The sequence below is a fragment of the Tenebrio molitor genome, chromosome X (genome assembly GCF_963966145.1).
Source record: "Tenebrio molitor chromosome X, icTenMoli1.1, whole genome shotgun sequence".
Taxonomy (NCBI): domain Eukaryota; kingdom Metazoa; phylum Arthropoda; class Insecta; order Coleoptera; family Tenebrionidae; genus Tenebrio; species Tenebrio molitor.
Genome location: NC_091055.1, coordinates 591535 through 608604, shown reverse-complemented (window position 1 = coordinate 608604; position 17070 = coordinate 591535). Strand labels below are relative to the sequence as shown.

General features: G+C 35.6%; 1 protein-coding gene across 4 annotated transcripts in view; it reads left to right on the top strand.

Moving 5' to 3' along the window:
* Window positions 1–17070, top strand: part of LOC138140000 (nucleolysin TIAR) — a 235537-nt gene that overhangs the window by 189418 nt on the left and 29049 nt on the right. For all 4 annotated transcript variants that reach the window (XM_069060647.1, XM_069060648.1, XM_069060649.1 and 1 more), the window contains one exon: window positions 12486–12561. In XM_069060647.1, coding sequence (XP_068916748.1) covers window positions 12486–12561 — 76 coding nt within the window. The remainder of the gene's footprint in view (window positions 1–12485; window positions 12562–17070) is intronic.

Sequence of the window (17070 nt, the reverse complement as noted above, 5' to 3'; positions counted from 1 at the left end):
CGTAACTGAAAACCCTTCGCCTGCGCCTCTTTTTATAGTGCACCTTCGGCTAACGTCGTATAATGTCGCGCAACACCGTTGACTAGAACAGTTTATTACACCTAACATGCAATTTCTACAGTCAACTGGGAACTCCCTTAAGGGAACAAATACACGAGCTAGAGAAGAAGATTTTATACAATCATAAAATTTCCGAATTACTGTTGCCCCATAGTAAAGGCATTCGGTTGTTATTTTACTATTATTATTATTCTAGCATACCTAAACATGTTTCGAATCTTCCACGCATTCCACAGATATGGGCCTTTTTTGATTTTCCACAACCTGTCCATTTTAGAGTGTGTACTAAAACGCCAAGAATAGGGATTTTACTATAACAGCTTTAGTAATGCACTTTTGTTGTTTTTCGATACAGAAGCTTCGAATTCTATTTTTATGGGGTTGTATATTAAGGCGCTGCAATATAGAATATTTCTCACCGCCATAAAAATATTTCACTTTATAATGTCTGTTTAGAAAGCAGGCTTTATACACGACCAATCAATATTGTTCAAAGGAAAATAAGAAAATAAATGTAACATGGTATCTGTGGTATCTGTTCTAGTTACAAAAACGTTTCTACAACTTGTGACCACACAGATTATTATTAGAACTGTAACAATAGTTTGTTATTTATTTGCTTTGAACAAATATCCACTTAATTACAACAAAAATATTCAAATTCGATCAAAAATGGCAAACCTAAGACTCTAATAAGCAAAAAGAATTTCTTTTTCTCTGTTGTACGAGTACGTCGATTACAAAATCAAATTAAGTTATAAAACTGAGACATTTTGAATTGTTACTTTAGTTCATTAAAATACTACACTCACCGACAAAAAAAGCGGAACACTAATTAGTCAACAACAAATTTATTCTCATAATACCTATTTTGATGATAGCAAACAACCTTGAGCATTACCATAGGCTATTTTAGCATAAAAACAAATTTTCTGCTTAAAAGTCTTCTATTCTTAAATTTACCAAGCAACCTGGTTAGATCTTATAACTTTTATAATTTTTTATTGTTGTTAATGTCTAATTTAAGTGCAGAACGTAAAAAAAGACGGTCGTAGCATTCGTTATGCAGCTAATACTATTGGGGCTCCTCTTACTGTTTTCTCAATTTGGTTGTGGGTCGTAAAATTTTATGATACTTAGTTAAAGATCTTGCGTGGCTTATAAATTAGTTTACCACTAACAGGTAATATTTTAAGCAGGGTTGTATTATACATTTTGCATGGTACGCCAATTGGCACGCGCCGCTTCCCGTTAATCGCTCATAATATGCAATAAAATTTTACGACCTACAACGAAATTGAGAAAACAGTACTACTGGTCACAGAGCTGTTAGAAGGTTTCAAGAGACTGGTCAGGACACAAGAAAACCTGGATCTGGTCGAAAAAGAGCAACCACACACCGCGACGATAGATTTTTTATTAATAATGTTGTTCCGCTTTTCCTGCTGGTGGGTGTATAGATAATTTCTCCACGACCGTTAGTGAATGTAGTAATTCCGAAATCATTTTTAATAATAGAAAGTAAAAATTCTAACCCTTGAGATTGAATATATATTTATTTTGAAACACTTGCTTCTTATGTGTTCTGCATGTATTTTCATTCCATAACAAGTAACTGAATGAATATTCCATAATTATGCTCAAGGAAATACATAGATTGCCATGGATTTCAAAAATGTCAATGTCAGATATCAATGCGATGTTCTAATTGTTTTTTGACAAGTTTTAATTGAAATAAACAAAAATTGTTCAGATTTAATTGTTTTTGGTTCAAACTTTCTGGTCGTGGAGAATTATTACATGGTTATGGAGAAAATACAGTCTGTTACTCGGTTAGAATGAAAATTCCATCTACTCGTGGTTCCTCACGCTCGGAATCTTCCGCTCGTGGATCGAATTTTCATTCTAAGCTCGTTACAGAATATACTATAGTTTAAAAAGTGTAAAAAACAGTAATGTCATAGGTAAATATTAAAGTTTGTGACTGACGGGCACCATTTACTTTTGATTATTCTTGTTGGTAACGTTTACTTTTGATTATTGTTGTTGCTAAACTACCAAGATAGTCAAGTAATCACCTTTAACTCAGCAGCGTATTAGCAATTATGACCAAATTCTCAATCATTTGTATCTCGAAAACGAAAAAATTTCTATAAGAAATTTTTTGTCTATGACTTCTTCTCATCATCACCAATTAGCGGGTTTTTTTCCAAACTTATTTCAGAATCACCCTGTATATGTTATCGGTTTCCGCGGCGGTCGGCGAGATGATCGGTGGATGTTTTTGTTTGGACTTGATCTAAATCTGTCACGTTACAATATTGTAATTACATATTGTAATAATGACGAAAGGCTAGCTCTTCGTAATTTTTGAAAATGGTGGTCGACGTGTAGGAGTTAATCGTGTGCGAGTTCGAGAAGCGGTGCAGAAATAGACAAAACGTCCAAAATTAACGTGTGCAGGCAGAGTTATATCGTCCGATGAGCGAAAAACCATTTGACCTGGAAAACGGCGTCAAATTTAAACTAGAGCAGATGTTAGTGTCAGATGTAAAAACAATTTTTGTGAACGTTTAACGGCAACAGTTGCGTGGAACGCATTCGGTATAGAAAAGCGAATGTAGCAACATAGCGAAAGCTCGTTTACAATTATAAGATGCTTTATTGCATTTTAAACGTCGAGCTACTCTCGAAAGTCAAATAAAACTATACGGTCCGTTGTATTATTGCTGCTGTAAATTGAAGTTTGTTAGCGTTCTACACTTCCGATAATTCGTTTCTTCCCGTTCGGACGATCTTCCCTTTTACTGCACCTGTCCGTTATGTTAATTAACGAATCAGTGGTCGACAAATCTCTCGATTCCTTCGACTTTTTATGCCGCCATTAATTCGATTAATTGGTAGTGTTAGTGCCCATCGGGGATCGGTCGGGCACGTAAACAAGTTGTGATTATTCAAAACAAACCACACAAGGTGAAATGAAATTAGACTATAAATATTTTGAAAAGCAATTTCGCAGTCCCCTCAGAGCTGAAGGTATCCCGACCGGTGAGATCAGTCTCTGGATGGGGAAAAGTGAACTCGGTACCGTAAACAGTAGCCGGTTCCTCCGGGAACTCGTCTGAGGAATAGACTAGATTAAAGATTGAACATAATAAAGTCATGAATACCGATTTGTATTGTACCTCCGTTAAATAATTTAACCCACAATGAACGCACATAGGACAATGTCGGTGGAAACCGTAGTAGGGATTATTCGCTAGGGATGGAAAACATTTGCGAACCCAAAATGTGTTACATTTCCTCTATTAATTGCTATGTGAATTGTCGTGAAATTTTAGGCTACATTGTCATCGCTCATCCTCCTCCATTCTATCAGGATCCAGTTCGGAACTAGAATTTATTCAATTTCCACCTAATTATCCGCGACACTGTCGCACTACTTTCGTTTAATTTTATTTAATTGCAGGTAATTAGCTAGGTGATTATGGAAGTTACTATTATGCATGACTCTAATGCGTCTGGCACGTTGCCTGAAATTGTAATATCCCAAGCACAGGTTACGACAAAGTAAAGCTTTTAGCTTTCAGTTTTCAAGGACGTTACCACCATCCAAAAAACCTCTACTCCTGCCGACGTCTAATTCCTAAATGGTAACCGCTTGTAGTTTTTGTGCGGAGAAATGTTACAAATTTGTGATATAATTGAATGTAAACTAAAACCCACCCCGAATACCGCTATTTTGTTCTGTAGGTCGAGTGTAATTAAGGATTGCATTTGTCAACGAGTCACTGGGAAAGTTTTTAATGCGTTTTCGATCCGTTCATTGCGTATTGATTTTGTATTATTTTATCAATAATTCAAACAGTATTTTACGACAGTTGTTGCAGAATGCACGGCGATTTTGGGCGTCGAAAAAAAATACTTTCTTGGCTCGTTCGCCCAAAAAGTGTTGAACAAAGAACAAATGGCTTCGTTGTCCGATGTGAAACAGTTATTAAATTCAACTTGACCCGTTTCGTATTTAGTACGTCGACAGTGTGTTTTAAACAGCCAATTCTATTACCAACATTTACAAGTGGGATTAAACGGGAGCATTATTGCCCAATACCCGACGGTTCAAATTGCGTTATTTCATTCAAAAGCAATATCGCATCTGATTTAATCCACGAATTTCTGCGCGCTCTCTCCACCTCGAACGAAAAAAGATAAAACCGCATGTATAAATATCAATCAGCATCGGCCTGGCATTTAGATCATATTTAACTAGGGCATAAATGTTATCGAATGGGGCTGTAGCATTTCGCTAAGCCAACGGCAAATGTGTGCGGTCTGTAGAATTAATAATACTTCGAAAGCGCAAAACCCGACGCTTCCTACAATTCACGCTTAAGCCCTGTTCACCACGCACGCCGCCACCCCGTCACCGGATTTTTAGAGTCAACAAAAACACCAGTCACAAACAAAACTAATTATAGATAACAAAGACTGGAATACTAAGTGAGCGCAGCCACTTGCCGTTATCACGCTGGAAATTATCAACGCAAAAATTTTTGAGACGAGATTGAGGTGGCAGGGGCGGAAATGTCACGAAGCAAATATGGGTGGGGTCAATGGGAGAACACAAAACGTTCAAAAATTAATAAACTCCAAATTTATTCCTACAGTGTTCTTGCTAAATCTAGTTCTAGTTAAGCATTAAAAAAAACAGCTTAGGAGCCCTTCTTACGCTCAACTATTAAATAAGCAATACCCCCAAAAATTTGTATGCTACTGATTTTTCCAAATTATACAGGGTGTCTCAAAATTCGCGAATTCCGAATCCACGGCGTTGTAGGGGATCACTTCAGTAGTCCAAATATGGAAATAAAAAAAAAATCGGGACTCCCCCCACAAAGCTACATTGGTCTGAAGTGCACTGTATGTGTTGAACAAAATTTAAGTGCTTATATCTTCTTCAGGAAGAGCGATTTTTTTTTCTAAGTATTTTTCGAGCTCCACTGGGGCCTCCCCTACCACGCTCTGTATTCGGAATTCGCGAATTTTGAGACACCCTGTACATATCTACCGAAAAAAATTGATTTTTAATAATAGTGTTAAGTTCTGCAAAAATACAAACTTTATTCCTGGTGAATGTTGATAAGCTCCAGCAATCGTTTTAAGAGTGCCTCCCAAAATAATGAAAGTGACCGCGAAGGAAAAATTAGTTTAACATCAAAATTTCATGGCTATCGTAAATGTTCATGAAATTGAAGATAAAAGATAAATTTTATTGTTGTGGAATATTGAATAAATATTAAACTGACAGCGGCAGCTTTAAGGCTCTTCTTAACGTACTTATAAACAAACTTTTGATCTTTAGAGATTACAGCGTTAAGTTTTCAAAAAAATATAAACTTTACTTTTGGTGAATATCGAATAAATAGTAAACAGATAACAACAGTTTTAAAGCTCTTCCTAAATTAAACAAGTGATCACGAATGAAGTTTCACGTTAATAATTAACTGTTGTTATGCGTACATTTCCACAAAATTAATAAGAAGCAAATCCGGTATTGATTCAGTAAATTTTAATGAAATAAAATTCCAAATCTGGATTGACATGATTGCGTTAAACGTTTAAGTCATAATTTTTTGGTCATTTGAAAGTCGAGTTTGACCGAGTTCTGTAAGAAACGTAAAGTTCTTTTTGGGTACAGTTTGGGGTAATATTTTGGAGTCGGTTCGGATGTGAGGTCGCCGATGTCAGATTGATTCCGGAGTATGGAGTGCGAGGTTTGGTAAGCGAGGGCGTGTGGTCCGTAGAAATTAATGAACACTCCAAATGGCACCGTATCCACCCCTTCTTACAATTGAACGCTTAGGCCGCGTTTACGGTCGCACAAGTTGAAACATGACGCGTTTAATTAGCCGGTTGCAATAATTTCGCCCCGGTTTTTGCACCCTCCGGGATTAATCGCATGAATAGCAATGCGCCGAACTAATAGGCTCTTATCAGTGGCGGAAGCACGTAAAACAGGTAGAATTTTTTATGCCGGCGAGGGGTCCAACTGGCGTCATTTTAGATATTAGATCTCTCCCACCTTTAGTGTTGTTTTTACGGTTTACGGTATTCATCTCCAGACATCTCTGTGTAAATTAATACATAGCAAATAATAATAACGTCTAACATCCACCCGTAATGGATTCGAGCGAGGGGCTTAATCTCCGGGGCGACATAAGTCCGGACCTGTGCAGAAGAACACGATAACGCGTCATCATAAACTACGCTTTTACTGGCGGAAATGTGCCTTGCTAGGCCTTCAAACTAAGAATGCTTCGCGCTAAGAGGCTGATACACTCCGCTTTAAAGCATTCCTTAATTACGGATTTTAAAACTTATCTCGGGAAGCCCACCACCCATTCGGATTTCGACCGAATCGCTAAAAACCGATGGGACTAGGAAACAATTCAATTGTTTTTTTTTTTAACTAAACGCACTTCCACTTCCATAAATTTTTAAGCAAAACGGCACACACACGGCACATAAATTTCGCGCCAGGTTGCGCTTACACACGTCAAAATAGGGCCAATTTTAAACTTGACACTGTTCTCTGCACACACTAATTTGCGGCCCCGTCAACTCCCCATTTTAATTCATTATTAATTAACAACGCCAAATTTTTACCACCACACTATTCCTCTCACGCCTCCTGCGAACAACATTAAAAATGTTCAACAAATCGAATTTTTATACGCCAGAGGAAAACTACAAAAATTAATTTCGAATATTTGTGACGGCACTGCTTTGCATAAAGCACGATTAGATTCGTCGATAAATAACGGACGGATGTCCTATGTTTTTCAAAAAAAAAAAAATTCAAGCACGTACTGTTCTGACTCTAAATGCAAAGATAAAATGAGAAAAATTGGCGGACCCAAGAATTGTCAAATGTAAGGTAGAACCGACAGATGGCGCTGCTATTTTCATTTCTTTTAGATTTTATTGTCTAAAATTAATTAAATTCAAAATGTATACATATTGTTCTCCTGAAACTCAGCTTCGTTAATTTAAAATTGTGTATTTCTTCTACGTTTCTAAAGGTTAAAAACAACGATTATTTCTGTGGCGGTCGTGAAAAAGTAGGTAAGTCAAATAATTTCAAAAATGAGTTAACGATGTTTATACCTTAATAATAAATCATGGAGTTAAATAATTCAGATTTTCACAGTTTAAAATTTACTTATATTGAAAGCAAGTACAGGTAGAAAGAAGTTTCTATTTAATTACAGGATTTTAGGAATGATGTGGAATTTTGAATCGTTGCCCTGAAAAATTAACATTTTCGACTTACCTACTTTTTCACGACCGCCACAGATTTACTTTGCCGCATAGTATGTGGGAAAAATTCACCGTCGCACAGTTGCTGTAAAAACAAAGTTCCATGTGACGCGAACAGTGCGTATTTGCAAGGTTGCAAGGTTTCCATCACAGGAAGTCAAAAAATATTTTTTAATTTTGACGTCAGAAATGAAAAAATATTAAATTTCATTTAATTTATTAACAAAAGCTTATAGACATTTAGCTGCAGATAAATGGTACAGCCTGGTATTTAATGAAATTTTGACACTGACAAAAAAAGGACTATAATGTAAATATTACAAACAAAATACATAATTGTTTCGGTAGGTCTTGGGATTGGCCGAGCGGGGGGAACAGAGCGGTGCGGGAGGGTGATCGTGGTTTGCGCTTATTAGCCCTGAGAGATTTTGTTGCAACTTTAGTTTTTTAATCATAACTTGATTCATATTCCCTCAAAATTATAATAACAAACACCATCGTAATCAGAGAATATCGGTCTTTCGTTCTTAAAGAATACATTTTTTCGATTTGACCGCTCAACTCAGTAAAAAGAAAAATACAGGCTGTTTGAAAATTGCTAGTACAAAAAAAACCCTGTAATTGGTGATGGTGAGTTGAAGTCATCGGCAAAAGAAAATTCTAATAAAAATCCTCTAGTTTTCGAGATAAAAATTACTAAAAATTGGGTTAAAATTGTTAGTGCACCACTGAGTTAAGGTATTTTAAAAAGACACTTCACGTTGTTAAGCAATAACGAAATAAAAAATTTGATGTTCTTAAACTGTCAATCTGTGGTTGCCAAGATATTGCAAAAAAATATAAATTTTTCATATTGTTGTATAGTCCTTCATTATCACTACGATCATCACGCTTGGTTACCAAGGTTTAAAAAATATTGCCCCGCCTGAGGCGTAGAATATGCAGGAATATGGTTACTTTATCCCTTTTGTTTTAAAAAATTAAAAATTGGTTTCTTGGATTTCTTAGGGCTTCCAGATGCCACAGTTTTTTTTTTGTACTAGCAATTTTCAAACACCCTGTATAATTGTCTCCATAATATATTTGCACCATTGCCGGACGGTTTGATGGTTTTCAATATAAGAATTTTTACATGATGTTTTTATAAAACCTGACGTTGTCAACAATGTAATCATTGAAGAATATTTTTTTCAAACATCGTGGTTTAAGTCATTTATTCCTAAATTGTAATAGATTAGTATTACTTTTTTGGAGAAATAAAGAGAATAATTTAGGTGTGCTGGCAAGCTCGAAATGGTTTCATTGTTTTGCTCAGATAGACCAGCAACAATTTGTTTAGATTAGAACATAACATTTAAATGGTTTTTTTCAGTGTTTTGCGCTTTTCTGGAAAATCAAGAGTAAAATTATGATGTTTACCATTCAAAATAATGACCTTGAAAAGTAGAACACAACGGTAAAAAATTCAATATCATTTCGTTGCATTAAGGAGCATATGGTCCATTGAATTTGTTTATTTCAAGAAAAATGAAATTCGTTTTTTCAGTTTTTTGGGTTTTTCTAAAAAATGAAGGTTAAATTATGATGTTTATAGTCTCAAGGAAGCGTCTTGAAAAGTGCAAAATTCGATGCCATAGCATAGATTCTATGGGGGATGTGCAAAGAAAACACTATCCATCCCTCTTTTTTTTTCGACTGAGAAAAAACTTTAAACCACTGGATTCTTTCCGTCAAGGTGCTTCTTTAGAGCCGAAAAAATTATACCTTGCTCAATTTCGAGAAATTGCCAAAATTTAAAAAAAATCATATTTTTGGACATAGGGCGATGATTCTTGCGACAGTGGATTATTAAAAAAAAAAGCACTATAATGTAAATATTACAAATAAAATATGTAATTGTTTCGGTAGGTCTTGGGGAACGACCGAGCGGGGGGAACAGAGGGGTGCGGGAGGGTGATCGACGTTTGCATTTCTAATCGCTTAGAGATTTTGTTGCAACTTTAGTTTTTTAATCATAACTTGATTGATATTCTCTCAAAATTATAATAATAAACACCATCGTAATCAGAGAATATCTGTCTTCAGTTCTCAAAGAATACATTTTTTCGATTGGAGGCTTAGTTTTCGAGCAATGGAGTGAGAAACGTAAAAATGCGGCAAAATTAACGAATTTTTGGCGAGCGTCGAACAGAGATACAGGCATTTGAATTTTATTCTTTCCATAAGACGCAATGCTTTTTTGAAAATTGTTTATTTTTTTACAACCAAACGGCTACAGAAAATATTACAAAGTTTCTACCAAAAAAAAAATACTTGAACACCGGCTATCCGATGAGCGACGTAACTCGAAAATTTTGAATAACGCCCTTTTGCACACGACAATTTTTGAACTTTTTTTTTTTTGGAAGTTCACCAATACATGACCAATCGATTTAGCAAAGTGTCAGCTTTTTGTCATTAACTGCCCACACGACGAACTTTTTGAGCCTCCGAGATCTGTTAGTCGGAAAGCGAGCGAATATTTTTCTCATTTCATTTCGAAACGAGAATTTTATGATATGTATCATGCGACTTGGCAATCATGGAACTGACCATCTGGCAACAGTGCGTTAAAATGTAGCGCCCGGCATTGCCATCTAGAACACAAAGTCTTAAGGCAGAAATTGTTTTTATCGTGACGTCACAGTAAAGGCTTTATTGAAAAACGAATGAAACCTCCAGAATTCTTGTCATTTTGACATGCATATTGTTATCCTGCGAATCAATTTAAACTGCTTAAAACTCAAATATGTATACCAAAAATCCGACATGAATGAAGAACATTAGAGCAGTCGTACATAGATAACCTGAGGTAAACGTTCTGTATAGTAGAAAATGACAAAATAATTTCAAGTTTTGAAATTTACCACCCAAAAAATGCCAATCATAATCAAGATGTAATCATAATGACAATAAAGCATGGATTACAATTTTTTTTTTTTAAATTACAGAAAATGGCAGCTAAAATGTTTTGGACGGCGTAGTACGCTTCCTGTGTCTTCAAATAAATTGACGACTCTCTGAACCTTAAATTTTGTAGAGCCTACAAAAAATTCAGTTTTTTACGATATTTATTGAAACTATTGAATAGTAATGGGTATTTAAGTCTTTTTTTTTCATTATATCATGAAAAACTGAATTACATATATGAAAAATTTCCAAAAATGTTTATAAACAATTAATTAAAGAAATTCCTTTTTGAGAGCATTTCCCTTGCCATTCAACGTGGAAACGCTGCAAGCAATCAAGCATTCGTGGTACTTTTCCAGATTCCGCATTATTATCGGAAATTTTTGTATTATAAAACAAAAAATGTTATGTGCTTAAGTTGATTAATTATAATAAACTAATTTTTGGAATAAAACCAAACTGAAAAACGATAACAACGTTGTCAATAGTTTTTTTTTAATAAACATTCTATATGGGACGATGATCGTTGATGTAAGGAAGATGGATTTTATTATGATGTAATAAGGAGTCATGGAAGAGAAAGTGAATTTGTTTACATTTTGGCATTTCTGGAGCTGAATGAATTTGTTATAACTTATAATGTGGCTGTTCGTTGGTGCAGTGCGTAAAAATGTAAAGTTGGAAGAAATGTCGGAAATCGTGTAGATTTTCGTCGAGTCTCGAAAGTTTCGATGTTTGGTTCGGCCTATTAATTTTTTAAGACATTGATCCAGTTTCATTCGGTCGGTTGAAGTCGAGTCGTTTTAAAAAACTGTTTGTGCGTTAAGCCATCAGAAGTGGGAGTCGAACGTCAAGTGACAAATCTATTGGCCTTTAAAGGGTTAAGATGTCGTGTTTGTACTTTCGGAAAGTTTGTTTGTCCCCGATGAGAGGAAATATTCAGGATATAAGTTCTGGGAAAGTTTGATATCTGCGAGTTTGTCTCGAAATGATCAGTACGAAATCGATAGCATCCTGCTATCAATGAACGCACTTAACTCGGCGTACTTCGACGGGGCCTAATTGAGTTGGAGGAGCTGGCAGCGTGCAGTAACGCCACTAACTTTGCATACTTAAGCTTGTTACACTAGCGGGATTAAAGTGAATCTTCTTTGTTATTAATAAGAAGTCTGCCGTGCCATTGAATGGTGAAGGTGGAGGTGAAGCTGAAGCTGGAACTAGAGCTAGAAAACCCCGTCTTATAAACACTTCAGTCATCGCAATTATTAACGCAACAATAGACGGTAATTGCGGGGAAACTTATTTTACAAAATAAACAGGTATACCGGGAATTTTCCCAATTAGGTCCAGATTGTGGCAACGTAAAATTTTCGTGACCTCACTCTTTCAACAATTTCTTAATTGCGATTAAAAGAAACAAAGCTTTTTCGTAAACAGTCACCCGGTCCGAATTTCACCGAATTTATATTCAAAGGGACCACCCCTTCCATGTTATATGATCTCTATAGTTTGCAAGTCTGGTCAACGAGATCCGTCGAGTTTTAGGTGTGGACCTCCACTAGACCCCTACACCTCCTCCCCGAAAACAATACCTTCAACAAACACGAGACCGCTCCTACCCATCCACTAAATTGGAATTATCATGTCTAAATTCTCGCTTTTTCCAAATCAAATATCGCTATGTTCGCCATCAAAATTCTATTCCGTGCAACATCAAATGTTATGTTTTTCAATAAAACTTAATTGCACGTACCATTAAGGGAAACGTTCGTTGGGTATTTATCTTTTGGGTAAAAACCAGATCTCTTCCGCACATTTTCACCAATATCGCCATCAACAATAACCTAGGTGGAAAACGCTAAAGAAATAAACGTAAAACATACAAATAAAATTTAAACCGACCGTTCGATCAGCCCCACCGACCGATATTATTGAAAAGACGCACATTTATCGAGTTCTAAAACAAAATGGCCACGTTTACACCTCATTGCACCGCAAACAAAAAAATAATACATATTTGTATATTTTACCTGCTTGCAATCGCGAAAATGTGTGCTGAACTGTGACTGAACGATGATCGAGATTTGCGGGGTGGGTGATTGGTGTGAAGGGTCGGGCTTGTGAATAAGTTGTTTTTATTAATTAATCTTTTGCAGGGATTGCCGAGTTGTGAGGGATCCGCAAACCCTAAAATCAAAAGGATATGGTTTTGTATCATTTATTAAAAAAGCGGTAAGTTATCGATTGGCCTGTTGCAAAATGCATGTTCGTTGGAGCAAATTGTTTTTTTTTTATTAATTGTTAAGTGTCAATTTTTGAAGTCGTAAAAATATTATGGCCGGTGCGAATTACCCGTGTTGGCTGTGAGCAAGAAGGAAACAAACCAGGAGAGGATTGTTTAAAAATACATAAACCAGTTCTCGCTCAAAGACTAATCGTGCAGAATTTTTTTTTATACATAGTAAAAATTTACTCTTTTTTTTCTTTTTTTACTTAATTAAAAATCCAAAATTCAGCTTCATTTCGGCTAATTTTTCATAATTCCTGCTTAATTTTTAAGACAATATACCTACTAATAATTAACAATATATTGAAATTTATTCATTATGGGTTCATTGCGTCGGGCCCAAACTTCAAAAGAATAAAAAGCCATTCATTAGAAGATTTATCAAATCACTGTACAGTGATCCGTTGTTTATCACTATCAGTCTCTTTTAAAACTACTTGATTTTCAACTCCTTTCAAATATACTAAATTTTAGCTTTTTATGTACAGTAATTTTCCATTATTTTTCCTTTGAGCAGTGAAGACCACCCCATTCTTTATGTCAAATTAAAACAGAAAGACTTATTTAATATTATTTTAAAATTCGAATAATTTGGTTCGATTTTTAATACTTTCAAAGCTGAATTCTGTCGATCTTCATGTTTTCTTTCTAGATCCCGTAATCATGAAGAGTTTTATCATCACATAATTATTTTTACAGAAAAAGAATTAATCTTTGCTGATAAAGGGTAAGTAAAAACAACGGAAAACTTAGTTCCATAGAAAATTTGATACAACTTCATAATACAGGTGACCCAGAATGGATCTGCAAAATTTTAACCACGAGCTACTGGCTTAATGTAAAACTCGGAAAAAATATTTAAAAAATTCTATGTCAAAAAATAAATTGACATTTATTTTTTGAGGTACAATTTTTTATAATTGCTCTTAGTCTTCTACGTTGTCCCACAACCTCGTAGGTAAAATTTAGGCACATTTTAAAAATACACCCTGTATATCTTATTTTATAAAATGTACGCCAATGCGAAGTAACCTCTAGGAAATGTGCTTTAAGAAAGGCAACCGTTGTTAACTTGCACATCGGATATAGTAGGTAATTATTGTGCAATTTCAAAAAACAACGAAAAAACTGTAGAAGTGAAGTTAAAATTTAACATTTTTAGAACAGTACGACTTAGCATAAAAAGTCAATCTGTCAGGTTCAGGCTTTGCTGAATTCTTCATTGTTCAGATTGTTTTTGTTTTTAGCAATCACCTATTCTTTCACGTACGGACGTCCTCATTTCTCATTTGCATTAGATAGTACAGGGTTGTTATAAATGATTGTCCCATCGCAGTTGGCGTTGATGACATAGTTGAATGTGCCGCAAGCCTCATAAGATGAGTGAGACTAAGGTGGCGATACTGGCGGTAATGGAAATCTGTCTACTAGTTTGTCTAACGTTGCGAGGGTGCGGCACATCCAAAATTTATGTGGGTTTTCAACGCCAACTGCGATGGGACAATCATTTATAATAACCCTGTATTTCTTCAATATACACCTTTTTTCTAAAATTTAAATCCAAATGAAAAGAGCCTGATCTATTAGGTGTTAAAGTAACAAATTTAGTCTCCATTTAGAAAGATACATATAGGAAAATCTATTTGAATAAATAATAAAATAAATAAATTTGAAAGTCTAATCTTAATACATACATAAATCCATTATTCTGTTTCTATATTTCTGTAAATATTCAGGGATCACTCTATTCTTTTTGTCTTAATTTGATATAAAATATCAAAGGAAGGGTTGTTTTGTCTGGTCTTGACAACAAAGGAAAAATGTGGAAGAATCAGTTGAAATAAAGCTAACATTTAGTATCTTTGAAAGGGGTCGAAAATCAAGTAAAATATGGCTTAATTTTTTGTTTATTTTTAAAATTGGCTGAAAAACAACGGATCACCACCGTATGTTGATTTGATAAACTTTCTAATGAATGGCTCTTTATTCTTTTGAAGTTGGGGTGCGGCAAAACAGACCCTTTTCCATAATGAATAAATTGTCTTAAAAACGAAGCAGAAGAATAATTAGCTGAATTTTGTATTTTAAAGGAGGCTGAAAATCAAGTAAAATTTGTTAAAAAATGGCTACATCTTCGGTATTAAAAAAAAAATTTGCGCGGTTAGCTTTTGAGTCAGAACTGAGAACTGGCATTAATATATCTACTTAAACCCCTACCTTAATGGTTGTTCGTGACTATATTTACGCTCCATAATCAGGGCCACACCTATACTGCATGCACGGCCAACTGGGAAATCATAACACCTACCATAATTGTTGTTTTTTTTTATATTCTAATCTAACTTTGGCGACCGTCAGTTTCATGGACCCTTATAAATCTTTTCTATAAATTTTTGATACGGCAAAACACTGATTTATGGGTCGTTCGACGACGGCTCTCGGAACTACTGCGACGAAAATGACTGTTACTCGTGCAGAACTAGACCGACCGGCTTTTCTACAAAAACAACCAATTTCCAATTAATCCGCGAAAATTCTTCATTTTCTGCTTCAATTAACGCGAGAATTTTCAATAATAATTTTGCGCCTCCTTTTCATACGATAAAAGAAAATCAATGACCGGTAATGAATTTTTTTAGGTTTTCCAGTTTAAACCAGTAATTTTATAAAACGGTTTTCTTGCAGATTCTTTGTCCGTTATTTTATAATACACTTTTTACTCCACAATGGAGTCTACGGTGACGGAGACACCAAACGAGAACTATCCACGGCAAAACAATAAATGGGGATTTTCCGCAAATTCGGGTCATTTTTCGTATTCCACTGTTGTAATTGTGCCCCGCTTTACGGCCGTGGGAGTGTTGTCGTAATTGGTGAGGTCGTAAAGAAGTTGCGTCCGGATGGGTGAAGTAGTGGAATTTTTACATTTAGAGTGGAATGATTAGAGTTAGCCGAATGGATGGGGTTGATTAAGATTTTAATTTGACGACACTGTAGACATTTTGTCCGGTCGCAAGGCAGCAATTTTATGCGAATAAGTGAATTTGTCGACAAACGGCTTCTTGTGTTTTAGCTGTAGTGGCGAAGTACAGAGTGCGGAATGCCATCTTATGTCGTTCCGCACAAAGACCTTACGCTGTGGGAAATTCTCGGAACGAGGGGGTTTACATTTCTACGTTATGGATCTCATTTCGGCCAAATGGCCGGTCATCTCGTTGGAGAGTTGTTGGGGTTGTACTGCGGCCATCGTACTTTGCATCTTTGCTCGAGCGTAGTGACAGTGATTCGACGGCACTATTGCTACGTCGACCGCGTCCTCTATACATCGCCATAACCCCATCTCTAAACGTTCCCCAAGAAGTCGCACTACGAAACCTACAAAAAACTACTCCATCTTGACGCATACCGGATCGATGCCGACTGTCACAATCTATACGCGGCGTAGCGGTCGGTGATCACAAAACATACGCGCCTAGCAGGTTTGTGATCGAACAACAGTATACTACGCACCTTCTTGATCACTTAATTTCTGCTTCGAAAAAATTATTTTAAATTAAGTTGTAAGATTAAAAAGACATACGATATTTTGCTGTTTACTCGCGAAGTATCGATTTTCCTCCAACAATCGGTCTACCAGTGTGTCGACGTAATATCAAAGGAATCACATTATCGTACATCGACAATAAGACACGTGGTGTATTATTAGGCATCACAGGATTTCCCCCACCTAGAAATTGTAGACGAGTTGGAAAGGTCAAGACTTAATTGTTAAAGACTGAACCATTTCAAGCGAATAAAATGGAGCAACATATTTTTTTATTGCGAGTTTGTTAATATTCCTTTGGCAGAGAGCTGTGGTGATTTGTTAAAATTAGAGCACACAATAGAGCAAATCTGTTGCCGTATGAAATGGGGAAAGCGCAGAGATTCCACATCCAAATAAATATAATAATGTTAGAAGACCCTACTTGGACTTCTCAAGCTGCTTTAGTGGATTATATAATTTCACTAATACCAAATAACATTTCCCGTTTACATCGTTGAAAATTTAAAAATAGTTTCGATCAAAAGCGGCGAACTTATTACATTTCTCTGACAATACGTTTTACCTTTTAAATCCAACAACAAAGTAAAGTTTTACAGTGTTCGACGTTCACACAAATAATGTTTTTATTAAACGTCCGTTCCAATTAGTTGAAAGGTTGGACAATAATTAGTGAAACTACATGAACGTGTGAGAGTTTCATTCGTAAGTTGCAAGTCACGTCTGTTGCAAGCGAAAATGGCGTTGTCGTGTTGAAATAATGATAGAGAGAAAAATAAGTAATACAAGAGCAACAATAGGGTAACAATGTTTCTGTAGCATTAATTATCAGCGGAAATTCAGCTTCACGGTTAATTAATCTTGAGCAGAAGAAGGCGTGTTTTTCTTAGTCTGTTGTTTTATCTTCGGG